The sequence below is a fragment of the Triplophysa rosa genome, linkage group LG17 (assembly GCF_024868665.1).
Source record: "Triplophysa rosa linkage group LG17, Trosa_1v2, whole genome shotgun sequence".
In the NCBI taxonomy this organism is placed as follows: domain Eukaryota; kingdom Metazoa; phylum Chordata; class Actinopteri; order Cypriniformes; family Nemacheilidae; genus Triplophysa; species Triplophysa rosa.
Genome location: NC_079906.1, coordinates 20,698,849 through 20,726,779, shown reverse-complemented (window position 1 = coordinate 20,726,779; position 27,931 = coordinate 20,698,849). Strand labels below are relative to the sequence as shown.

General features: G+C 41.2%; 1 protein-coding gene across 4 annotated transcripts in view; it reads left to right on the top strand.

Annotated features, from left to right (window-relative positions):
• plxnb3 (plexin B3) overlaps positions 1-27,931 on the top strand; it is a 56,977-nt gene that overhangs the window by 14,644 nt on the left and 14,402 nt on the right. Inside the window, exons 1-9 of one of the 4 annotated variants that reach the window (XM_057355888.1) lie at positions 3,625-3,764; positions 11,501-12,617; positions 15,356-15,535; positions 19,975-20,103; positions 20,415-20,515; positions 21,610-21,742; positions 24,101-24,260; positions 24,785-24,893; positions 27,393-27,501. In XM_057355888.1, the coding sequence (XP_057211871.1) occupies positions 11,514-12,617; positions 15,356-15,535; positions 19,975-20,103; positions 20,415-20,515; positions 21,610-21,742; positions 24,101-24,260; positions 24,785-24,893; positions 27,393-27,501 (2,025 nt within the window). In that variant the 5' untranslated portion in view covers positions 3,625-3,764; positions 11,501-11,513. Of the gene's footprint in view, positions 1-3,624; positions 3,765-11,497; positions 12,618-15,355; positions 15,536-19,974; positions 20,104-20,414; positions 20,516-21,609; positions 21,743-24,100; positions 24,261-24,784; positions 24,894-27,392; positions 27,502-27,931 lie in introns of those variants that run through there. The other 3 variants (XM_057355885.1, XM_057355887.1, XM_057355884.1) reach the window with 3 other exon arrangements.

Below are 27,931 nucleotides of genomic sequence, written 5' to 3'. Positions count from 1 at the left end.
TTTAGACGCCTTTCCGTGACTAGACTGTTCTGTGTCGGATGGAAAGAGTCGAGTGGAGTGAGAGAGGAATGTGGAGTGAATTTTGGGTTCTATAGAGGGGTTTTGGGCAATGCCAGGCCTGGATATGCAGGACGGACATGCATAATCACCCTCGCTCTTTTTTTGCATTCTGCTCTGACAGCCATTGTGATTTTGTTAAGCTTTGTGGGTGGCATTTTTTTCCTAGTTCAACCGCAGGTTCTGCAAAGTGCGAAACTGGTGATAGCTGAAGTACTTATAAGTGAGTCATTTTGCATCAGCGAGAAACCACAAGTTCAGAAGTTGCTGATGCTTCTTTTATTTTGAGCTACATCAAAGATCGATGCCTGACCAAGTGCGTGTGTTCTCCAGGCATTATATTTTTCTTCTTCTTTTAGTTCTGTGTTTATCTTTTGAGATTTCTAGAACACAGATGCTCTTAAAGGAGCAGTGACCCACAAATGATTTATTCGTTTTATCATTATTTATTCTCATGTCATTGCAAACCTGTACAATATCTTCTTTTGTGTTTTACAGAAGAAAGAGTCATATACAGGTTTTGAGCAACACGAGGGGGTAAACTATCCCTTTAAAACGGATCTGGTAAAACTAATAAATGTTCATAACTGCATCATAAAAGGAGTCAATGTGATACCATGTATTCCACGTTTTCTTGTTCTACTTAAAGGGACAGTTCGGCCAAAAATACATATTCTTGTTAAATTGACTCATTCTCGTGTCGTTACAAACCTGTATTAATTTCTTTCTTGTGCAGAACACAGAAGATGATATTTTGTGGAGCGCTGATAACCAAACAACATGGAACCCTATTGACTTCCATTGTATGAACACAAAACCACGGAGACGTTTCTCAAAGTATCTTCATTTGTGTTCCACAGAAGAGTTATATACCGGGAATAAATGATGACAGAATTTTTATTTTTAGGTGAACTGTCCCTTTAAAGCTTGACAGAAAATGAACCTCATATATACGTATATGTGGAAATGTGCATCGTAAGGTTTCATTAAAGTCTCCCGTGTGAAAAATACAATATGGGGGTTGAGAATGACATAAGTGTGAATAAATGACAGAAGTTGAAGATTAGATCACCATTGTGTACCTGAACCTTTAACATGCACGTTTTTCTTTGTATTTGTATATCTGTTGGTCTTGCTTTTAGTTTTAAATGCTCTGTCCACTGACCGTAATCATCAATCTAAATAATATTGATTATTGCTTTTAGGCATCCCTAACAGCTTTGCCCTCCGTTCCGGAATATTAATGCTCTGGATATGTATTGATGTCTGATTTAGTGTGGGTGTGTGCGTGCATTGGACGCATTCTTCTCCGAGTGTGTGCGCTGCATTCACTGGCTGTCTTTGTGTGTCAGCGCGTATTTGGTCGTGAAGAGCCAGTTTAGAGTCCTCTTAACAAATCAGCATTGTTCTGTTGTAGGCCCAGTCCTTGGCTCCAGGAGTGTAAACAGACAACTGTTGGGCGCTCCGTTCGCTGCCAAAACTTTTTATGAGAACATACGCTCCTATCCCATTCCTCCAAACACGGCCCTCCGCAGTCGGAATGTGTCGCTATTTCTAATTCCGTGCCATTGTCATGCCAAACCGGTAGCGTTTTATTCAAAAGCAATTGTAATTAAATGAGAGCCAATTCTCACATCTATTGCTCCCATGTTTCCTCGCATCTCCTCCCACCTCACCTCCCCCTCACTTCATTATTTCAAGGATGCGTCCATTTTTGTTCCACCTGCCAATAATAGTTTCCACCCACCGTCGCACAGATTTCCCCCCAATTACTGCATGTCACCCTTTCACCCCGTAGCCCCCTCCGTCCCCAACCATTCATTACACTTGCTGTCGCTCGGCCTGCATCACTCTCTCTCTCTCTCTCTCTGGTCACTCTGTCCGTCTTCTTCGCAGTCTGGTGCCTCCTGTACGTTGTCTTTGTGTGCTGGATTAATATTTTATGAGCTCCTTGATGACGGGTGTTCACTGCTGGGCAAACAGCCCCAGCTGAGCCCCCCAGACTCCCCGCATGCCTGCTCATCAGTAAACCCGCTAGGGAACCGTTCTCTCTCATCTCTCTCTCCCCTTCACTGCCTCTCTCTCTTTCTATTGCTTTCTTCTCGGGCACTAACTAAATACAATGAGCCATCTTCATTTCTTTGCTGTGTCAAGCAGCAGCCTCCTTTAGCTTTTGTTGAAGGCCCCTCGATTGGATTTACTGGGGGCCCGTATTGATTGCAGGCCTTTGCAATTTCTCTTGGAAAATGTACCGAAACAGTTTACAGTAAGGTATGCATATGTTGCGTTAATGATCGGTGTATTTTACATACGTCCTTTTTAAAGACATTTGCAGGTCGACACCGTGGGAAATGTCACAGGCGGGTGACATTTGACAAATGAAGCCCAGCGGATGGCGAAGAATCTATTAAAAGAGGTGCATTCGAGAGATCTGCGTTTGTTTCAATTGGCATTGTGAGAACTCGATAGTGTTCGTGTCAAAGCCCCGGTGCAGCTGAAACACGCGGGGTGACATGTCCCATCTGCTCCCTCCAGCTGCGGTGCGGAGAGGCGTGTCCCAAACCCCCCTCCTGCCTGAAATCCATTATAGGTTGATTCAGCTTTAGTTTAGCCACCAAACTTTTAAATAACACAAACTATATTATGACTGACATGTATAAATTTCATTTTTTTATATTATTAAATATAGGTGCAGACCCTTTGTTTTAGATTTTGCTTTTTAACAGAATAGTTTTGGAAAAGGTTTTATTAATTAAAAAGGCAAAAAAACCCTTGGTTTTATGAAATACTGATTTAAAAACCATTTGACAGAAATTAGTATTAACAACCATCAAATCAAATATTAGAATTAGAAAAAAAAGAAAGAAAGTGATATTTTATGAGATCATGACTTGTGATTAATTTTGCATAAAAAAGTTAAAGCTGAAAATTAAAAAATATATATGTTTTTATTATGTGCACATGATGAAAAGTTCATTTATAATTAAAAGTGATATAAGCGAGACGTTTTGTTAACTTTTAGCATTTTTAACTTCAACCACGCCCTCTCTTCAAAACCCCGCCCTCTGAGACATTCCTATGTTCTCAAACCCGAACGCACAAAATGATTGACAGGCAAAGAGCGCCTGTGAGTGGATACGTTTCTAGTTGACTTAAAAGGTCGGGCCGCTGCTGCTGCTTTGTTTTTACAAAGCAGAGTGTGATTTCTCAAAACACTTATTTTAGTGATATTCGTCATATAGTAAAGTCATTTTACAAGTGATATTTTATTTTATTTACCAATTACAAACATATGCCGCATTGATCTCTAAATCGTACGTCAACCGGTTTCAATGGTTTACTATCTACATGAAGTATAAAAACTTTGTTTTCACTTACTTAGAATCTGGATAGTTAGACTTGAAAATTGTCATCAGGAATTGTGAAAAAAAATCACCTGTAGTTGCTCCCCTCAAGTCAGGCCAAGCCGCGCCCCTCCACAAGCGCTCCATTGAAACCGCTTCCTGACGTATTCGTGAAGCCCCGCCTACCCCCCCGCAGCCGCTTTGAGGTCCTCGCGCAAGTCTGTGTTGCTCGCGACAATGTAGCACGCGCATAATGGGATTTACCGGCTTCACTTTAAAACGCTTTTGTCGTTACTGGTTATAAAGATTACGCGAGTTTCTTTTTGACTTCAAAGGGGATGAAACGCAGTGTCACTGACTAAAGTGAGTAAAACAATCTTTTCATTCTTTTCTGTGTGTTTTGTTTGTTGTGCTCGCGCTGAATTGTGTTGCTGTTTAGATCGTTCGCGTGTCACACCGACCACGTTCCGTTTTTGCTTTGAAATATAAACGAATGCGTTAAAAGTTAAAGAATGACATTCTTTTGTGTGGTATCTTTAGAATTGTTACATGAAGTTGCAGTGAAATGTCTGTGGGGAAGTTTACTAAAATGGTCACAAGTTAATAAAATGTTAATGATATTGATAGGGAAGTATTGTATTGTTTCTATGATTGAATGAGTCTCGTTTGGCACATTCGCAGCGAGCATGTTCTTTGTATTTTAAATTCTTTGCAGAAGGTCTGGTAAAAGCCTTTGAGGATATTCATTGATTTTTTTTCTCTTGCATTCTCTTTCAAAGTTCTAACAACTTAGCATAGGCGTTTTCATATGTTGTTTACGAACCTTTAAAAGTAAATACCACTAGAGAACTATTAGCTAAACTATTTGCGTCTCTTCTGCGTTTGTTTGTAACAAAGAGTTGTTTTTTTGTCTACAGACTGGTTCTGTGTATTAAACTTTCACAGGTCTGTAATTCTAGATAAATAACATCAGATAAAAAGCATCAAGACAGCTGTTCTGACACTTTCCAAGCGAATTCCCAAGACTCTAGTGCAAGGTGACATGTCAGAGACCCACAAATGGCACGGTAACCTGTTGTGGAGTGCATCTAATGTATTCAGCCTTAATTGGAAGATAACTAGATGTTTAATCACACATTTACTCGGTGGTTTTCCAGTCTGTGTATCAGCAGCTTGTGGTTATTGTATCGCTCCCTCAGGGAGGCGTGACGTGCCTCTCTAGAGTCACAATTGGGATTGTTTTTTCACAGAGCTCTACCAAGTTTCGGACCCGCAGCGATGAAATCTGAACTCTCTCCCTTTTTCTTTTCACGCACACACACTCCCCCTCTTGTTATGACTCCATTGTCTCTCCTCTAAATGCCTCCTCCCTCGCGCTCCCTCAAGAGTGGTGGGTCTTCACCTTGCGTTCAGCATATGGGGGGTGTAATTTGCTGCTTTTTTGGCTTTCTGTTATTGTCTTGCGCGGCCCGTGCCCACAGACGAGCTTTTCCTCTTCAGTCCTTAATTCAAAAACGCACTTGTGCTTATTTGCATTTTTTTTTCAATCTTCAAAGGCATCCCTTATCCTGTAAAGTGTTTGGCTTGTAAACGCACTGGGGAACCTTCATTCAAAGCGATTACGCTCCCCAGCCAGGCAGACAAAAACATACAGCTGTTTTTGTTGTTTCCAGCCACTAAAACAGCTATTAAATAGGGTGTGTAATGTAAGAAGCAGTCTGTGAATTTAGCGGCAGCTCCCTTCCTGTCATTTTCGCTGGCGTGAGAGTGTTTATCTGCCCCCGTCACGTAATTAATGTTGCATTTTTATGCACGCAGGTGCTCGTCAAGGTGGTGATGAAAGCGTTGGGCCGTTTGCAAGAGAGAGAGTGTCTGGCAGTGTGAAAATTAGAGCTGAAGGTGAAACCTAATAATCATCATCATACGGTTGATGGTTCCAGAACTGTTTTTAAAATTCACAGAGAGTAGACGCACTCCTCGCACTCATCCAGCTTATGAATATAGATGCGCACCTCTCTAACCTGACGGAACTGCTGAATTCAATCACCGTAAAAAAATGAAATAGCGCTTTTTTATCTAAAGGTATACTGTGATTGCTTTGCGAAAGTAGCCGGTGTTGTTTTCCGTAGTGATGAATGCTTTGCTTGAACATCATTATATCGCCCATTGTGGCCATTGTGGCTCATTATTACCATCATAATACGATGTCATCATGTTTGTTTGTTTGAAGAGGTGATAATTACAGGGAGTCTTGGATGATTGGTTGCCTGACTCACTTAGTTTGTCTAAAAGCGTGTTTTTTCCCCCCCACCAGAAATTCCTGCAGGACTCGAACAGCGCGCCACAGCACCCCGCTAACCTCCGCTCGCTGGCAGACCATCCTTGCCGAAACGCCCCGATGATATCAGGCATCTAGCGTGTGTGAAATATGCGCGAAATATTCATGAGCTCAGTTGGAGAGTATAAAGAAGAGATGAAGAGGTGGTTTTGGAGGACAGATTGCAACAGAGAGATAAAGATAGTTCAGATGTCGTGGCGAGAGTGAGAGAGATGGGAAGGAAATGAAGATCAAGTAAATAGGAAACTGGCATTCTTCTATAAAATATTAGAAATCCAAGTACCGTACAACTGTCAGCGATAAAGTATGTACGAGATTACATTGCTAATCGTTGTATTTTATCACGCTGCCCTTCTCTCTCGCTTTCCGTTTATCAAAGAACTAGATGCTCTTTTGTTTTTTTTTTCTTTCCATTTTTCCTACCTTCGCTGTCTACCCACACTCCCGTTTTCATATTTCCCAAAGTATCACCCTCCCTTCCCACTTGGGCGTCGAGAGTATGGAAATGAGAACTTGCCCCCCTCTCCGCTCTGCACAGAGGTGGTGATTAACCGCTGCACACCCCAGGCTGCTCTCTCTCTCTTTTTTACACACACACATATACACGTACACACACATTGACTCTTTCATGACTGGGATCAAAGAGACTTATAAATCCCAGTCACTCTCACTTTCAGTTCACATTCAAAGAGGCGATGCCAGTGCTGTAATAATAAGCGGCGTCTCTGCAATATGCCCATCTTCGTGAGATGGTGATACGAATTGCGAGGCGCTTTGTCTTTGTCTTGCACATTTCCAGGTTTATTTCCTTGCAGATTCCTCATCCTGACACCTGCCTGAGTCTCACCTGCTGTGTCGAGCCAGCGCCACCCGTTCCGAGTCGGGATGGAAGCGTCTTGCCTTGACAGTTCACACATTCAACCTATGAGAATGTGACCGCAATTTAGCATTAATGTTCTGTTATGACTTGCTTTTTGTATTTGGAAATTTCAAGAATGGAATAATTAGCTTATTAATTCACTAATCTGCTGGCACATGCAGAATTTTGCAATACAGCGCCACGTGATCGCATTTAAAAACTGCAGCCGGCTTTTAGAAAGAGATGTTTTGTCGGTGAACCTTGAGAGAGCGATGCGTGTCTTCGTACGCTTTGTCGCGTCGCTCAGCGTTTTTTTTGCTTTGTTTCCAGTCACATTCTTCAGTTTGACATCTGCCTTAGCACGAGACCGTCTCTCTGCCCCCACACGCTGCGATGACCCGCCCGTGCTGCCCTCTTTGTGTTGCATGAATTGACACAACGTCCTGCCCTGGAAGTTCACCTTGACCTTATGATGAATCGACTGCGATCAAGCCAAAAAATGTCATGGCTGTATTTTTTAATTAGGCACGAATGAAGCGATTTAGCATTCGGAAAAATAATGCTTACACGTGCAGAATTTAGCAGTAAAGCTTTGTTAGAGGGAATATTTAATTAAATGGATTCCTTTTGCTTTCCTATTGCTGCCTCCTCAATGTCTCGTGGGTACCACATAAAATAAATGTTTCTCGACCATATTGCTCCATCAGTTCAGACACTGCTTTAAATTAGGAGTGACGTCTTGTCAGATTGGTGGTGAAAGCTTGCCAAAGCGATTCCTTCCTCTGATAACGCAAACACACAGCATGGGTGGGGTTCACATGTCTGTCTGTTGGTTCCCCCCTGTGGAGAAGTCATTGACTTGGATGCTTGTTGATGTTTTTTTTAGAACGCACTGAGAATTTTTGCTTCACGTCTGAATGCGCTGGCTAGGTGCTTTGTGTGATGTCCTTCAATTTTTGTGTGTGCGTCTGTCTGTCTGAAAGTGTGTGTGTGTCTGAGCAAGCTTTGTGTCTGCTATTGTGTTTACCGTTCCATTACATCGCGTAGTCAAGAATTAGACACGCGTACACGCTATAATTGCTAGTGTGTGCGCTTGTGGCGTAATGAATGTTGAGTGAACTTGGCAACTTAATGAGTATGTGCTTTTTGTAATATGCGGCTGTCTAGCACAGGAAGTGTATAGGGATTAAACAGGAAGCGGCAGGCAGATTGTGAAGAGATGTGCGAGCGCTCCAAGACGGGGTCAAAGGTCAACCTGCAACCGAAATGGCTTTTTTCAGTATCGATAAACTCTGTTACCTCAATTTAAAGCACGTTTTCATATTCTAAAATCTGATATTAGCTTTATGCATTCATTATAACGGAGTTTTCTAACAGTATTCTGCAAAACCAGCCTCCATTCGCATCTCCCCTTTTGTCAAATTCCAGTTCTTTGTGTGTGTGTGCAAGGAAGCGCTCGTCTCCAATATATATTTGTCTCTTTTTCCATTTCTTCGCACAAAGGCAGTAGCTTCTCTCCCCTCAATAGAGAGTGTGTTCTCTCTCTCCCATGATGCCCCGAAACGGTTATTACCATTTAAGTAAAAAAATGGAGATGAATGCTGATGCTGCAAAAGCTCGACCTAAATTCAAGCTGTGAAATTGCCTGTTTTGACTGTATGAGAGACCTCCAGCCGACGCGATTGTTCTGTTCTCTTCTCACCCTGTCTGCTGCTGTTGGGAGTATCCGTGTAGGAAAGGCAGCGCATGGGGTGCGTTTCAGTCGTTTGCTACCGGCTTTGCTTCTGTTTGGCATCCTAATTTCTTTCTTGGTGCAGATCTGGTGGTAAACACCCTCCTTTTGAATCAGTGAGCAGATAGAAGCTCTCAGGGTTTTATGTATTTGAAAATGACACTTAAAGGGATAGTTCAGCCAGAAATGAAAATTCTGTCATCATTTACTCACCCTCATGTAATTTCATACCTGTATAAATGACTTTGTTTCCGATGAATACAAAGAAAGATATTTGGAAGAATGTTAGTCATTATCAGTTCCGAGAAATCATTGACTGTATACCGTAGTGGGAAGAATTAAATGGTAGTCAAAGGTGCCCGAGAACTCGTTGTTTTCCTAAATTCTTCAAAATATCTCATGTGTTCAACAGAACACAAAAAAAAGTCCTACTATGGTAGTGGATGATGTCCCAGAACTGAAAATTGCTAACATTCTTCCAAATATCTTTCTTTGTGTTCATCGGAACAAAGTCATTTATACAGTTATGAAACAACCCAAAGTTCTTCTGCGAAGCCCACGTATAATAGCAATTTAGATTTCTTACATTAAACTACATGTAGTTCCATGTGACTCTCGCTTAGACTTACTTATGTTAACATACCTTTTACATTTATATCTATGTATTTTGCAGAAACTTTTGAAAAGTGCATCCAGTCTAAAAAATAAAGGTTTAGATAACCTTTATAGGTTTTAGTATTAGAAAACCTTAGATAGGTTTTAGATAAAATAAAGGGTTTACAACCGCAATGCTAGGTCGGATAAAGCTTTTCCATTACAAAGTATCTTTTATGCAAGTTTTTTGGACTCTATAGAAACAGAATCTTTGTTTTTTTAGGAGTGGATGTAAACTTTTTTAACCAGAATGTGCGTTTCCTGAGATTTGAACCCTGCAGCTTAGTTACCTTGAATACACTCACTAAATTAAAAGAAACAAATTCAGAGTATGTTCACATAGTAGCCTTCATCAAACTCACTTTTTTTTATTAAAATATCAAAGACAAATTCATTTTTCATGAAATGCCTCTTTGCTGACTCTGGAATATCCAAAACCCATCATTAAAGTGTTTTTTTCCACTCAAGATGCAAGTCGGCATCATTGAGCCTGTTGTGCAAGACCTTGACGAAACAGATAAAAAAATCCACCAATGTCCCATAGCCTCTCCCCGCTCATTCTTTTTGATCATGTTTATTGAACGTGGCCAGCATGAGTCCGTAAGCCAGCGAGTACAGAGCAACATTCCGCTTTCAACCCTCATAAACAAGGTGACGCGTGAACTCTCCTATGCGAAGCTTAATTGAATAGAAGTGGCTAATCTTGCCAGCATGTCAAACTGTCCTTTTCTCACCCAGCAGCCCCTTTGAAGGTGGAGACGAGGTAAAATGTTATGCATACTGATAGACTCCCAGCTTCTCTGGATTTTTTTTCGCTCTTCTCTTCATCTCTCATATATGAGGCCCCCAAGACTTCTGCGTCTGCTGTGATATGAATTAAAGATGAATCTTTCTCACTTTCCCCTCTATAACTTTCTCGCTTCAATACACGGTGTCCTCTGATGCTGTTTCTCCTTCGAAAATGAAATCATGTTCCGCGTATTGGCAGAAGTTAGTCAAGCCTGTATCTGAACTTGACTTTTTATTGGTCCTCGCTCAAGCATCGCTATTACTAGGAGCGGAAATCAGCGGGGAACTGACGAAGCAGTATTACATCGTTATTGCCATCGTGATATGATGTATTTTGCCATTTTTTATGTTTAGTGTGTGGTTATTGAAAACTGTGATATATTGCCATATTTTCTGACTTTATTGCTTTGCTCAGTTATATTCTTGTCTTGTTCTGACTTCAAATTGTGGCGGAATTGATTGAGTGTGTGTTGAACAAATGCTGTGGTACGTTTCGCTTCTCAATCTTCTTGAGGCTTTTTGTGGACAGGTGAGCCGTTGCTTTCTCGAAAAATAAAACGTTAAAAGAAGTGGAAAGCTTCAAAGAATCACACTCATATCTAGGGACCAGAATAACAGAGAATAAATGTACCACATTTTCTTCTTTTGGTGTGGCATCAGATGTATTGTTTCTTTGTTTTTTTTTCATCTCTTTTGTTAAAAGGTTGATATGTAACAGCTGCAGCTAGTGGCTTTTGATTGGTTGATTAAAGCGTCGACTGTGAATCAGCAGTCAACACTTACTGTTTTCTCAGCTCATCAGTAAAACCAGAAAGGCAACAGCTACAGGCATCATGCATAATTTAGCACATAACTCCTTCACAGCTCTATTACTTTTTATCAGCGTTCTTATATTTTTGCACACTCTCTCTCCCCCTTTGCACTCTCTATTCCCTTCGTAATTTCAAGAATTCCTCAAATCGTGTCGTTTGGACCAGTAAAGAGCAAGTCAGACAGCCTGAGACTAACAAACACTAGTAAAGATATTCATGATAGCTGTGCTATCGTATGTTTCATCAGTCCGTTCCTTAAGTTCATCATTCACACGCTGGCATTCTCACTTTATGAAGTAGATGACAGTACTCTTGCAAGGTTCTTGGTCTCAGACACGTGCCTTTTATTGCACCGGACCAAAGCTGCTAGTCACAAGCATCCTTCACTTCACTGTGTGAAGGTGGCAGGACTTTGAAGAACAAAAGAACGCGTTTGAAGCTCGCACTCTTTGTGCCGCATAGAGATGTGCGGGAGTTGGTATTCTCTGTGGTGTTTTTGTTAACCTAACATTTGTCTTCCATCGTCCGCTTTCCCTCTCTGGCTCTCTCTCTTTCTCTGTGTCTTTATGTTCTCTCTCTATCTCCCTCTATGCATCCATCTGAATCATATCCTCTCTCTGGTTTCCGCTAACGCCGAGTATCGCTCTTTGCCGTCTGACTCTTTGACTTCCTTCCTTTTCATGTGTTACTCAACTTTTCATGCCTCCTTCCCGCTTCCTTACTGTCTTTCCATGTTTTATCATCTTCCCTGCTTGTTTTCCATAGCTCTTCTCATGCGTTTCAACCGTTCTTATCTATTTCTGATTGAAATTTTAGCCCCGTTGTTGGCCGCCTTGCCTCAACTCACGTATCTGAATTGCTTTTCTGTTTGTTTCTCACCAACTGACCTCATCTCTCTCTCTCTCTGTTCAGCAGGTGACGGGGTGCCATGCCAGCTGCTGCTCCCCTGTTGCTGCTCCTCGCCATCTTGTGGTGGCCTCTGGTATTGCCCCTGGCCCACGGTCAACTTCAGGACCCCCCGACGTTCACCCCCTTCAATGGCTCCCGTCTCAATCACCTTCTACTCGACCACCGCTCGGGTCACATCTACGTGGGGGCGGTCAACGTGCTTTATCACTTGTCGGCAGACTTGCAGCTGCTCTCCTGGGGCAAAACAGGACCCAAACTGGACAGCCCTGATTGTCTCCCCCCCATCGACCCCGTCGATTGCACCCAAGCAGAAACCACGGACAACACCAACAAACTTCTACTGCTAGAGCAGGTTGAAGGAGGGCAGCCGCTGAGCCTCATGGTGTGCGGGACGGTCCTGCAGGGGATCTGCGAGAAGCGGAGCCTCGAGAACGTCTCTCAGATCCTGTACCAGACCGACAACCCCGTGGACACTCAGTATGTGGCTGCGAATGACCCTCGCGTGTCCACGGTGGGCGTGGTGGTGCAGCAGAAAGGTGTCCTGCTTATGCTCGTTGGCCGGGGATACACCAGCAAAGGACCCGGCGGCATTCCTCCAATCACAATGAGACGTTTAGCCCCAGTCCCCCATCACTCGGCGCCAGCGTTCTCTCACGAAGAACTCGGTAAGCTGGTCGTCGGTAGCTACTCGGAGTACAACAATCACTTCGTGAAATCATTCCACCACAACAATTATGTCTACTTCGTTTTTTTTCGCCGTGACGTGTGGGGCAAACGAGAGTACAAGACGTACGTTTCAAGACTTTGTGCAGGTGACCCCAATTTCTACTCTTATGTCGAGGTGCCGCTTGCTTGCGGCGGAGGATACAATCTGGCACAGGCGGCCACGGTTGGCACGCACCGTGAAAATCCCTCCCTGTTTGTGGCTATGGCCATGGGGCAAGCATCCACACCAACGCCCAAAGAGAGTTCGGCTCTTTGTGTCTACAAGGTGGAAGAACTGGATAAAGCCCTGCACGATGCCCAGCTCTTGTGTTACACACAGGAGGGCAAGGATTCCAATAACAAGGAGAAGGCTTACATCGAGTATGAAGTGTCCTCTAGCTGTCTGAAACTCCCGCAGGTAAGCTGACCGACTGGGTTCACAATTATTTCTCATACTGCTTGATATTCATTAGCTTGTTTCCTTTGATGTCCATGCCAAATGATCCATTGTTGTCTTATTTTGCTCAAGATAGAGAACGAAATCTGCCCACCATCCAGAGGAAATTCCTCTTTATACCACCTTATTTCTAGTATTAGCCAGTAGACATGTGCCCGGTTAACCGCGGTTACCACCAAATCCTGCTGAAACCGAGCTGGCTGCGATAATGCAAGGTATCGTTTATTTTATTGATGTGTAGCTTGTCCGTGAAGCACGGCTCTGGGATCAGTAGGAAATGCTGCTCGATCTAAAAGCAGTGCGAGTTTGAGTCGCTTATAACGTGCATTTGAAAAAGCAACACCCGTCAAACATGATCATTATAAATATACTTTATTATCATAAAAATACCTGAGGAGGCTTGAGGATCGGTGATAAAAACATGTCCTTAGGCATTTCCTACTACTATGTGTGTTATGGTCTTCTTCTGCAGTGCATATTTGGAGTTTCTGCACGAGAGCGCCCTCTGGCTTTCGGATGCAGCAGCATTTTACCGTACTTCACTCACAAGTTGTGCATAAATCACGTGATATATATTTTCGGTTAACCGGGCATATGTCTATTAGCCAGTCAAAGAGCAGCCTTTAATGCTTTTGGCTATCGCTTCACTCGCTATTTACTTTAATTGCCAGTCATAGCCAATCGTACCCTCCTACCTCAGCGTGGCCTCAATAGATGCTAGCAAACGGAGGGAGTGGCAGCACAAGTGTGGCGCTTTTAATGAGGGTTAAATCCGTAGCTAAAGAGCTCTAAGTAGGAAGATACAGCCGGCAAAACCGTGAGACATCGGGCTATTAGCGGGGTCGTGTAAGACAGCAGGGTGGCACAGTTTATTGGCGACAGATCAGGGTCGGCTGGGTTTTTGTGACGGGGGCTAAGTTCGGACGAGTGGCAGCTGCCCCGGTGCTGACACAGATAAGCGTCCAGATGTCTGCGCCAGTGCTAATCCACACAGCGCAACAAATGCAGCGGTAGCTCTGGAGAATAGACCCAGATGTCTGCGCATCGCAGGTTTTAGATCTGTGCTTTGTGAAATAGTGATGATATTTTGGGCTTCAGTTTCTTTAATTAAAGTGCATATAATGATAGTGATTTGTTAACTGTGAAAAGAAGGTTATTTGGGCAATATAAAAGTTGTTTGTTTCAAGTGCGAGTTGCTTGGAGTCAAATCCCAAAAGGTTAGAATAAGAAAAAGAGGGAATGAGGTAATAATGGAGATTGGGAATGCTTTATTTTTGTCTCCTTTGTTTTGTGAATGGGTGTAGTATTATTAGTAGAAAGTTGGGAATGTATTGGAATGGTGCATGTGCGTGTGTAGGCTCTGGGAGGGGGTTAATCCAGATTAGCATAGCAGCTGGTTTCAGTTCCCCTGACCCACATCCTCTCTGAGCTCTCATCATCACACAGAATCCCACTGAACCTGTGACCTCATAGTTACCGTGCCGCTACCACAGCTATGCATCTCTGTCCAAAAAGCAGTAAACTGCCTACAAATACAGTATCATTCAACCATATTTGTAAGCAATTTGTTATGCACAACATAAACTGCAAGTTTGTTTCCCACATAAATATTTAATCGAGATTAGCAACTGATTTCAATAGTTTGCTGTTCACTTGTTGATAAACTAATGATGTGATAATCTTAAAAGCTTTCAAATGTAGAGCGCAACCAAATATTGAGTCAATCACAAAGATCAATACTTATTCAAATTTATTATAGAAATTAAATGGTATAATTGACTTTTCTTTGACGTTCTCTGCCTGCTTGATGCTTTTTTCACTGGTGCTTGTTGCAATGCATTGTGGGCTATGTGAAGGATACGCGCCTTCGGATTCAGAATGATGTTCGTGATGATGCAACTGCAGAACGGAAGGCCCGTTTGATATCTCCAAAGCATTAGATGTGTTTGACTTCAGTCATGTTGACCGATCCGCTGTGGTATTGTGTCTGTCCGTCCACTGACAGCTGCAGTTCCAGAATAGCATTAGGTCAGGACACACAGACCTCTGGCTCCAGCGAGAGTGCATCTAAAAATCACTGCCAGCCGCAGATAGATGATGGACTGTGTTTGTCAGACACGGTTATAAAAGCAGCGTGTCTTTTTTTGGTATTGATTTCCGTGCACAGCGAGGACAGGATGTTTCTGCTTCTATTGAAACGTTACCGATCGTGGATACTTTGGAAACACTTGGCCAGTATTTTTACTTCAGATTATTATTCAACATGTATTTGTGGGTATTATTTGTTTAGAATGCATCACTGGTCAAGGTTTTGCAGCCATGTGGGCACGCAGCTGCCTGTCTGTGTGATTTGCACTGTGCTTGTACCTCATTATTTCCAAAACATTTAACATTCATTAATTCTTAAACTTTTATTCCGTTCGACTGAATGCAAAATATAGCGATCTTACATTCATTGTAAACGCACATGTGGTTCAGACGTTGGAAGAATCATTTACATTTCATTTACATTTGTACATTTGGCAGATGCTTGTATGCAAATCCACTGGAACGATTTTGGTCTGCAACATTACAACCCCAATTATTTTCTCTTTTTCCTTTAGTATGATTACAGAACAATTCAATATCTGAAATAAACCTGCCCCCAGTGTAAAATGTCTATGGTTATTTTATAATACAGTGTTTCTGTGGTCATTTAGAATTCTGTGAATGAGTACCCCTGTGGTGGAGAACACACGCCCAGCCCCATCGCCAGCGCCATTGCTCTCGAGACCGCGCCTGCTTTCTCCTGGACCCCACCCATCACTGCTGTCACCACGGCGACTGAGGTCGGCCACACCATCGTGTTGTTAGGAGACAAAAGTGGACGGCTGCACAAGGTATGACTCGGGTCATTTAACAGGTGCTTTGAATCGCACTTCATTGAGGCCAAACCTGCAAATTGTGTTTTCGCATCACACGCCCACGATCCATCTCTAAAAGCATAATGGCAACAATCAGCATGGAAACTGACATTTAAAGACTGTTTACTGTCATTAAGGGTAATTTAATTGAAACACACACACAGCACTCATAATCTGTCATTAAGCAGAATCTCGATGGTAACGAGAAAAGCCCCCTAAAGCATTGGAATATGTTAATAAACACGTTTTGGTTTGTTCAGAGTTCAGCAAAGTTTGAAGCTTTATCTTGTGGCCTTGATGTGAAATTCGGAAGAGAACTTTTTTTGGTAAAAGGCATTGTAGTGTCATCACTTGGATACTTTTGTATTATGTTTCAACGAGCCATGGGATTCAAGGCCGCTAAACTTGAGACTTTTAAAGTGGTTTGTAACAAACCTAGAAACATGTGCGATCCGAGGAGGTGATCTCACTTTAGCTTGAATTATGTTCGGCTGCATTTTAAGGCAGATGGACAAGAGGGTGCACGCATGTCTTAAGCTTCTGTGCTGTTAATAAGAGGTGAGTCATTTGAGGTGAAAGAAAATACATGATTAGTAACTCTTCTTTGCACGCTAGGTGTGTTGCATTACAAAAGTAGTTGACACCAAAATTCGATATTAACCCTAAGCTTTCATGTTGTTGTATTTCCTTGGAACACCAAAGGTGAAATGTCGAATTCTTTGCTTGCATTTCTGGCGATCGTGTCTGTCAAACTTCATAGAGAGCAACAACAATACTGCAAAAGTAGTCTATGGTTTGAAACACAACACAATCACAATCTCGGTTTGTAACGTTTTTACAAGTTGTCTAATTCGTATGAATTCGTGCGATCTTATTTGTACGTTTTAGTACGATTTGCTTGTGGTTTAGGGGTGGGGTTAGGGGAGGGGCTTCATTATCGTATAATAATTATACATTTTTGTACGACACGTGTATTTATTTATACTTACGTATTCATACGAATTAGCCACCTCGTAAAATAGATACGAATTTCTGTGAGATCAAGTTGGTTCTGTATAGAACACGCACATTCCTTTAAGAACACTTTCAAGATTTTATTCTTAATAAATAAACAATAAAAAAATGCGCTTTTGCAAGAAACATGCAGGACTGCATCACTTAGTTTTTGGCGTTTGTTTAGTAGCGAATTAGCGAATGTTCAGTAGGGTTTGTACAGCTCATAGTTAGTCCAGTCTGGCTTGGGGGGGGTGTGATCATGTGTGTGCACGTGAGAGTGTGTGTATGTGTGCTCATCAGCATGAGAGGACTTGTTCTGATCGCTCATATTAGGTGCCGTGGGGAGAACAGGCCCCAGTAGGACTGGTCACATGAGGAGCTCTCCGGGCCGGGTGGTTGGGTGGAGGAGTTTTTCTGCCCAAATCCCCTCCAGTTCAGCATGAAATATTAACTACAAAACTCTGAAACAGCTGCTTGTTTAGCGCTCGAAACTTTCCTCGGGCAAAACTTATCACAGGCAGCCCACGATATCACTTCCTCCCAGCAAGATTCTGAAATGCACTGTCTGCAACTCACCTGAGCTCTGTGGTCAATGCGTGGGGTGTGTGTCTATGTAAAAACATTCACTTGTGCTGTTTGCTAAGGTGTTATTATGGCTATTGCTCATAGTTAGAGTTCGTGATGTTAAGAAACCTTAAAGCCAGCATCTGTTTGCGCTGTGGGCAGTGAATTGTAGCTGAATGTATGCATTGTTTTTTTCAAAACCAAGGCTTGTGGTTTTCACCTAGACAAAATAGCAGATAAAAATGATGCAATCTTCATATTCAGAATAATATAGAAACGAGATGTTGTTGTAGTAGATGCTAAGACTAACCTATATAGCATCACCTGTTACTGTAGCTCAAATGGTAGATCATTGTGTTAGCATTTTACATTTATGCATTTGGCAGACACTTTTATCCAAAGCGACTTACATTGCATTATACAATACACTATACATTCAGGGCTCTGGACTCATTTTTCCCTTTCTCAGTTGGTCGCACCAACTTACAATTTGGTCGCACCCATCATAATGACCTTGCATAATGACCTCAGTTGATGAATCGTTCTGTTATTTTGTCACTCTGTCTTTTAAAATAGTTGGATATAGAACGCTTCATTTTTGCGCTTTAACACTTGCGAGCCCAGTAAATCCAAAATAAATGCGAAGAAACTTTGTATTTGTTATTTTATACAGTTTTATATTCAAGTGATATATTTGCTATGAAATGATCTGACACAAATATAAACTGTTCACAATCCTCCTTTATTGCCCTCTTTGCAAAAAGCTGTATTTGTGCCACTGGCCTTCTTTATTTTTACCACATTATATTAAATTAGCTAGCTCAAAACTCAAAAGTAATTCAGAACTAAATCATTATATATATGTACTTTATCACTACACATTGTCATAAATAAACTTTCTGAGGTGTTTTGAGTGACTGATTTGATGGGTTTAGACAGTGAATCTCGTGAGTTCAGTGTTTGACATATGTGTTGTTTCAACAAAATTAATCTGTTCAAATGAGTAGTTACGTCGCGAATCGGACATTAGCGGACATTGACGCGCTGTGTGTTATTTACAGCTGTTAGGTCATCGCAAAAGATAGACGTTAACAAGGAAAACACTTCATTGGATAGGATTTTTCCTTTATGTCGGCTGCATGTGCGGAACACTTGTCAGGGAAGAAAAGGCAACATGTTTTAATTTGAGCACATTCACACCCAGCTGTCATTCAGGTAAAATATTCTCAAATTGCGCCACGTGAAACATTGATTCTGACTTCTGACCTTGCATTTGATTAACGTGTGAGGGAGAGAGACAGTTAAGAGACCGATGTGTTCGACTTCATTAATCGCTGCGGAGAACGATCGGAATATGACATCAATGTTCCATGAGAGCGTTTTAAAAGCATATGGAGCACTCATAGTGCTTTTATGCCATTCGGTCTGCGCAACACCGAATGAAGCGAAACACACACTTTAGTTTAGAGACAGAGGGAGTGCACAAGCTCTCTGCTCGCTCTTTCCTGCAATTATCACAAGCGTGTCATTCACCACTCATAAATCACATTAAATGTTAAATAAATCTTTGGCGGTGCAAAATTTCATTTTACGCATTCGCACCAATGCGACCCTGTGAAATTTTTCCTCGCACATTATAAAATACAATCGCATTTGCGAGCATTTTGGTCGCAGTCTAGAGCCCTGACATTTGTTTCCAAGTATGTGCAATCCCTGGGATCGAACCCATGACCTTGGTGTTGCTAACGCCATGCTCTAACCACTAAGCTACAGGAAAGCAATGCAAAGAGATTACATTTTAGCGGCATCTAGAGGTGAGGTTATGAATTGCAACCAACGGCTCACTCCACCCCTCCCTTTTGAAGCATGACGGTGCCACATAAAGCTTCATTATGTAAGGTCTTTATACACCTCTGAACACATAGTCAGTGGATCTACTGTCAGAGACAATGATCTACTTTCAATAGATCCACCCCAAGATATATGTTATCAATATTACACACTGGACCTTTAAGCCTGTGACAATTAATAAATAATCGTCTGACCGCAGTTACTGCACACTTTTTAAAGACGAAAGGGGATCCGTTTCTGAAACACCTCTACTTTCACAATCACTTACTGTTACATTCAAATAGCATTTCTAATTTCATCGTCTGAGTCTTATCAGCAAAATTATTTAACAAAGGATTTAATTAAGGATTAAACCAAATGGATTAAATTTTTAGGCATATTTAGGTATTAGATGATAAAGAAACAGCTGAAAGACATTGATACAGCAGTATGTTGTTGAATAACAGTGAGCGGATTCAATACAAATCTGCAGAAGAGACACAAAATGGTTTTATATAGTAAAGGCATTGATCAAGGCTTGTCTGCTTGTTGAAGTTTGTTGAATCACTTTGTATTTTTGATCATTTCGATTAAAGTAGTTCTAACTTCAATGCATCTAATGGCAGATGATGGTGTTCTCTTATCTCGGTTTTAGTTTTGCTGCTCACGACTTCATCACCATCATCACAATTGCAATGAATTATTTGACAATTAATTGTCAGCCAAATTTTATAATCATGACAGCCCAGGTTTGATTCCCAGGGAGCACACATTTTTGTCAAATGTTTAGCATGAAAATGTAAATGTACCAAGCCAACAAAATACGCCAAAAAACACTTAGCAATGTTTCCTAGCAATTCCATAGCAACACCCTAGCCACCAAGTAAAATTTTGTTAAAATATACTTTTATAAAATATTTGAAATCCACATTGTCTCTAAAATGGAACAATTTAGACAATTATCTGTCCTCTCTCTGTGTGCCAGGTCCACGTCCATTTACCCAATGTGTGCGTTTTCGTTGCAGGTGTTCCTCCATGCAAACGGTACCGGGACCAAATACGCCACTGTGGAGGTGGATACCGAGAGCGCCATTAACGCTGACCTACTCTTGGACTCCACCAAACAGAACGTCTACGTGCTGACTGACAAAAAGGTACGAGAGACAAATCGTTTCCTTTCAACCGCCAGCAAGCGAAACAAACGGCGCTACTCACGATCTCTCAGAGGATTACACGTTTACTTTGACAAACATGGCTTGAATGACAGTTGCTCTGCAGATGAAAGCTTATAGTTGAGCCGTCTGCTTTATACGGTGAATAATTGCCAGTGGAATCGTTTTGATGGCCAATCAGAATCGGAGGGTTTCGGCACACTGCACGCTTGTGCAAAAGTTGCTTTCGCTTGCGTTTATCAGTTTGCAAAGCCAGAAAAGTGCTCAGGGCCTGTGATATTTGTGCATTTCAGGTTACAAAGCTCCATGTTGCGCAGTGCGAGAAGCATTTGGACTGCCACACCTGTCTGTCGAACAGAGATCCCTACTGCGGCTGGTGTTTGCTGGAGGGCAGGTAATCGAACACACCTTTACCGTTTCACCTTTTCAACACTTGTCTCCCATGAGACTGCACCCCTAGTTTTGCATAAACAATTGTTTTTTTGTGTATTCCCATAGATCATTCGTGAATATTTGTCAGTTTATCTTTTGCGGGGTTATTCTAGTTCCTATCCTAGCCCTATTCGCATGGGATTAGTATTCTTTGGGGACCTCGTGTGATTTAGAAATGACCTCCCCACATCTGTATTTCATCTGTATTTTGCACGGGATAAGTGAAGCTGGTGATTTTACTCAAATTTACGGACTTATTTCCCAGATATGATGGCTAGGCTTTTCTTATAGTTTGTGTATAGTTGTATGGCGTATAACGATATGACCGTACCTGTAAGCATTTGAGACCCACGGCAGTGTTGGCAGGTATGGATATGACCTAGCCACCAAAAAACTATCAAAACACTTCAACAAGCCTCCATTAATCGTGAATGGTATATAAAACCTTGAAAAAGGTTATACGAGCCCACCAAATCACAGAGATGCCAATTCGCACGGGACTAATATTATCACAGGACCTCTGTGTTGGTCAGAATATGGTAGGTCATTTGCGGGGAATTTTATTTGACGAATTACAGACATGGCCGATTTGCGCGGGTCACCGACAACTTCCGCAATTATTACAAATGACTAGAGGTCCCCAGGTAACACTAACCCCTTGCGAATATGGCTTTAGTTGAACTAAAAATGAAAATTGATTAACTTCTTTCGTGTGTTTCTAAACCCACAACTTTTTTTTTGTGAAATGCAAAAGGAGAAATTTTAGTCTGTTTTTCATACAATAAAAGAAAACGAGGGCTAAGTGGTCTAAATCGTTTAAATCCCGATTCACTTTTGCTGTATGTAGAAGCATGGATATAATAAAATATGAAGGTGAGAAAACGGTTTTCGTTCCACTTTAACACTGGCTGCCCTGACACTGACCCGTGAAGCTTTGATAAAAGAAATCTTAAAATCTGGGAGGCCTCTGCAGTTCATTAAATTGAGCTTTCATATGCCCGGTAACCTTCAGCAGACTCTAATCTTATTGTGTGTGTGTGTGTATGTGTGTGTCAGGTGCACACGGAAGATGGACTGTTCGCGACACGCTCAACCACACCACTGGATCTGGAGCTACGGCCACGAGCGTCAGTGTGTGTCCATAGAGAACATCACACCTGCCATCCAAAGCAGAGAAGAGCAAACAGAGGTGCATACACTGATCTCAGATCAGCATAAAGTCATACATGTCTACATCACAGTCTCTTTTGCAAGAACGGCTCACTTGAGTCTTATTCCGAATGTTTGTCTCGAACTCATTGTTGTCAAGATGCTTGATAGCTCCGCCCGCAGCGATATATCATTCTGCCAAAATAACTGTATATTGAACTTTCAGATAGATTTTTCTTGGCTGTTATTTTCATTTTCAATAGTGTCTTGTGAACACTTCGTTTTAGGTGGACTAGTTAAAGCCAGAAGAATCTTTGAGTGTACAGTCCTGCTCACCATTATTTGGCACCCTTGGTAAATATGAGCAAAGAAGGCTGTAAAAATAAATCTGCATTTTTTCTCCTTTTAATCTTTTATTTAAAAAATCTACAAAATTCCAACATTTCATTGAAGGAAAACAATTTGAAGAGGGGGGAATATCACATTGAGAAATATATGTTGGCCACAATTATTGGCACGTTGTATTTAATTCACCCCGCAACCTTAATTTATAAGAAAATCAGCTCTGAGTGTTTTCTTTTCAGTCTGATGAGGTTTGAGATTACATTGAGAGTCATCTGAGTCCATTCCTCCATAAAGAATTTCTCCAGATCCTTCAAATGTTGGTCTCCCTCTTCTTCAGTTCATATCACTCATTTTCTATAGGGTTCGGGTCAGGGAACTGGGATGGCTATGGCAGGATCTTGATTTTGTGTTCAGTGACCCATTTTTTATTGATGTTGATGTTTATTTTGAACCAATGTGCTGATGGACGATCTAACCACGACCCATTATAATATTTCTAGCAGAGCAAGTCAGGTTTTGATTTTTTTACTTGTTGGTATTTGATATAAAACATGATGACATGTATCTGAACAAAATGTCCAGAACCTCTGGTATAAAAATAGGTTCACAACAATGAAGATCTGGTGACATATTTAACTGTGGACATGGGGCATTCTTTTATCCCTGTGTGCACCAAACCTATCTTGTGTTATTGCTGCCAAAAAAAAACTCTTTTTCATTCCATATGGCCATAGACCCCAGTCCTGGTTGAAGTTCCAGTATGGCAGATTAATATGGTGCAGTTTATTTTTGCATAAGAGCAGAAGATGTGTTTCTTGAACAGTGTCCCAAACAACTTGTGGTGATGGAGGTGCAGTTTTCCTTTATTTTTATTAAATGCTTTCTGACCCCAAAATTCAACTGATTACTGCAATTTTCCATCTGTGCTCTTTGAAGAGTCTTTGGCCACTCAAATTCTTCTCCTAGTTGTGCATTGAGACAATATAGACACACATCCTGTTTCAAGCTGATTTTCAACATCTCCAGTCCATTAAAACTTCTTGATCATTGCCCTGATGTTGGAAATGACATTGTTTATTGTTTTAACTATTTCCTTAAAGCCATTTTGTATTTTGTGTAGCTCAACAGAACTATATTGCACACCAGAACTATATTCTTTGGTTTTATCCATTGTGATAAATGATTAAGGGGGTTTGGGCTTTGTGTTACTAATATTTATTCTCCTGTGCAACAAGAAGTCATAACTGGACAATGTCATGTTTCCAGTCACCTTGGTGTGCTAAGAAAATGTAAATATTAATGGGAATATACTTGGGAGGTATTTTACTCATAAGAATTTCTAGGGGTACCAATAATTGTGGCCACGGTGTATTAGAGAAAAAAAAAATCTCAATGTGATATTCCCCCTACTTCAAATTGTTTTACTTTAATGAAATGTTGGAATATTGTATATTTTTAAATAAAAGATCAAAAGGAGAAACAATGCAGATTTATTTGTACATATTTACCAAGGGTGCCAATAATGGTGAGCAGGACTGTATGTGTGCAGTATGCATCATTTAATGAATGTCTGTGGAGTCTGTGGTCGTGTGATATGAGGCTGCGGTTACATTATAGGTTTGCATGTGTCTAGTCTTACTATGCAACACGCTTCAGTTGAATTGGATGTTTTCATTGTGGTGAAACATGTAAGCATACGAATCGATAACAAAAAACCTAACTTCATGTTTCAATCAGTGAACTGTGCTTGTTTTTAACATGGTTGTGGTCACTTGTTGAAGACCATGCTTATAACCGGAGAGGAATCTAGACAGCTGGGTTTATTACAGCACAGATCGGCGGCCACAGCAGATGTCAGTTTGTTCTTTACACAAGCACAAACACAAGCCTTCTATATACACAGGAAGACTTTGGTCTTAACAAGCAAACCCAAAAAACAACTAAACAAAAGTATCAACGACATCTCCGATTAGTATTCACAAGACCAACCTTGGCCCGGCATTCCTAAACTGGCCATTAATTGTGTCGAATGTTTTCCTTCTTTGCTTTCAAGGTCTCTTTCACAGTCCTTCAGTTGCCGGTCCTGTCAAAAGATGAGTCTCTATCTTGCGCTTTTGGGAGTTTGGCTGCTCAGCCTGCGGTTGTCATGGAGAACAGAATCACATGTCAATCACCGGCGCCCGAGCAGCTCCCCCCCAGCCTGCCAGGCAACGGTGAGGCACACTGACACAATAACATTGCCAAGACAGTTTTATCCCCGCAACCAACTGTTGATCTGAGAGCACGAAACCTAAACCGCTTCTTTTGCACCCACAACACATCCGTGACCTTTTCGCGGTAATCTGAAACTAGTTATCACGTTTTAATCTGCATGCACAGGAAGATTCAGAGATAACCGCGAGTTTTCAGAATATGTGATGGTGAGAGATATGCTGATGTTGAAAGATATTTCTGCAGATTTTCTGCCGCTAAATTGACAAGTTGTCTTCTCTGGAAGTTGAAGATGCCAATCTGTGGAACTCCACACGCCGACTTTAAGCAAACAACTCAAAAGTTGGGAATGTCCGCTGTGAGAATATCCTCTGTTTGCTCTTTGAAAACCACAGGGATGGTTAAATATTGAAATGTAAAGGAATGTTAAATATTCAACAAGAAATGCTCTTTTCAAATGTGTTGGGTAAACGTGTCTCTTGTTCATTTTGATGAGCTGTTATTTCTTCTGCGGGTTTGTTTGTAGATCACGTCTCTGTCCAGATGGCACTGAAGTTCGGAGACGTGACTTTCTCGCACACAAACATCACCTTTTATGACTGCAAAGCGGTCGGACGGCTCAATGTTACTTCACCGTAAGAACACAAACACATGTTTCTGCTGTTGAAGAAATAAAATGTAATAGCTGTATAATATAACAATAGACACTTGATACAGTGAGGGAAATAAGTATTTGATCCCCTGCTGATTTTGTAAGTTTGCCTACTTACAAACAAATGAAGGGTCTATAATTTTTATGGTGGGTTTATTTTAACTGATAAACACAGAATATTAAAAAAAATCAGGGGAAAAAAATGTTATATAAAGGTTATAAATTGATTTGCATTTCAGTCAGTGAAATAAGTATTTGATCCCCAAGCAAAACATAACTTTGTACTTTGTGGAGAAACCCTTGTTGGCAAGCACAGAGGTCAGACATTTCTGATAGTTGGTCACCAGGTTTGCACATGTGTCCGGATACATTTAGTCCACTCCTCTGTCAATCTTTAAGGTTTCTTGGCTGTCGCTCAGCAAATTGGAGTTTTAGCCTCCTTCACAGAGGTTCTATAGGACTAGGGTCTAGAGACTGGCTAGGACATTTAATGTGCTTCTCCTTAAGCCACTATTTGGTTGTCTTGGCAATATGTTTTGCGTCTTTGTCATGTTAAAGGCTCATCCATGACCCATCTTCAGTGACCTAGTTAAGGGGAGGAGGTTCTCGTCCAAGATTTTACGGTACATGGGCCCGTCCCTCAGCCCCTCAATGCGGTGAAGTCATCCTGTATACCTGTAGCAGAGAAAAAGCCCTAAAGCAGAATGTTTCCAACACTGTGCTTCTCTGTAGACATGATGTTCTTGGGCTCATAGTCAGCATTTCTCTCCCTCCAAACACAGGAGTCCATTTTGGTCTCACAGCAGTGCCAGCACTTTCGCCAAAGCCTTTTCTGAATCATTTTTATGTTCATTGTCAAACTTAAGACGAGCCAGGCGGGCCTTCTTGGGCAGGAGGACCTTGCGGGTGCTTCAGGATTTCAGTCTACTGTGGCATAGCGTGTTACCAATGTGTTACCAATGTTTTGCTTGCTAACTGTGTTCCCAACTGTCTTGAAATCATTAACAGGCTTCTTCCGTGTAGTTCTGGGCTGATCTTTAACATTTCTCATGATCATCTTTACCCCATTGGGGAAATATTGCAGGGAGCTCCAGAACAAGGGCATTTGATAGTTATTTTGTATATCTTCTATTTCCAAATAATCACACCAACAGTTGTCTCCTTCTCACCAAGCTTCTGTCTGCAGCCTATTCAAGGTTTGTGCAGGTCTCCAATCTTGTCGCTGACATCCTTTAAAACCTATTTGGTCTGGACCATGGTGTTGGAGAGGTTGAACTGGAAGATACAGATTCTGTTGGCAGGCATCTTTTATATACATAACAAGCTGATTTAGGAGTACTTTCTTAAAGTGACAGGACTAATCTGTGGTCCATATAGGCACATAACCAATCTGTGGAGCCAGAATTCTTGCTAGTTGGTAGGGGATCAAATACTTATTTCACTGACTGAAATGCAAATCAATTTATAACCTTTATATAACATTTTTTTCCCCTGATTTTTTTTAATATTCTGTGTCTATCAGTTAAAATAAACCCACCATAAAAATTATAGACCCTTCATTTGTTTGTAAGTAGGCAAACTTACAAAATCAGCAGGGGATCAAATACTTATTTCCCTCACTGTATTTATACATCACAGTATTGTTTGTTGTGTTGCTGTGTGAATTTACGTTTATGATATAGTAGCATTATTTTGCGGCTGGTTTTTAAAAGTAATTCTGGTAACAGTTTAAAAAAGGGTTGCATTTTTACGCATTAGTTAGCATGAATTAGCTAACGTGAAGTAACAACAATGCTACAGCATTTATTCATTCAGTTCAGTGTTTACAAACACGTTTTAGTTGGTGTAACTGTTAACATTGGTTAATGTTAAACTAACACCAATAATTGTATTGAAATTAAGTAAGACTAATGGCTGGAACACACTACAAGACTTTTAAAATCTGAACAGATTTTATTTTAACTAGACATCATACACTTGCTGACTATTTGAAAGTTTCAGATGGAAACACACTAACTGATCAAATCTGACTGGCACAGACTTTCTGCAACAAGTCCAGACTGAAAATCTGGGCAAAATCTGAGCAAAAGTATTGTTGTGTATTTTAGCCTTAACAAATATTAATACATGCTGAAAAACTAAATTGCTCATTGTTAGTTTGTCCATTTACCACTGTAAACAAATGAAGTGTTACAATACATTTTTTATTTACATTTTTTGAGTGAAAAGTGACGTAGGCGTGTTTTCAGGAGATTCATCAGAGAGATTATGGAAAACCGGTTTAAACTAAATGATAGTTGTATTTTTGGGACAGTCCACCCAAAAATGAAAATTCAGTCATCATTTACTTTGTTCCAAATCTGTATAGATTTCTTAGTTCTGATGAACACAGAGAAATATATTTGGAAGAATGACTTCATAAGTGAACTTCAGGGAAAGAAAGTGAATAACTCTGTTGTGGCTCATGTGTGATGTGTTGCAGGTGTATGGCGTGTGTTAGCAGCGTGTGGCCGTGTCACTGGTGTGTAAAGGATGAACTCTGCGCTCATGAGAAGAGCTGCCCCAGCCAGCATATCATCTATAACAGCAGGGTAAGAGACTTTACCCTGGGCTTTTCAGACAGTCCACGTCGGGGTCATGACAGTCACAGAGGTCCATTGTCATCTGTGCTAATGCAGCAGGAGTAAATCTGTGTGTAAGGGCATGGGTTCACCAAAGTGTTTTTAAGCGGCTGAAAATGACTGTATGTGGGTAACAGAGTGTTTTTAATTAACAGAATCATTTACACAATATTTTTTGAGTAATGTGTTCCTGTGTAGCTCCGTTGGTAGAGCATTGTGCTAACAACGCACGGTTGTGGGTTCGATCCCAGGGAACACACACTGATAAAAAAAAACATGTATAGACTGAATCAGTGGTTCTCAAACTGGGGGCCCCAAGATGGATCCAGGGGGGCCACAGATTTTGTGGCATTTTATGAAATATAGAAATTTATCATAGATTTTATGCAATCAAACATCA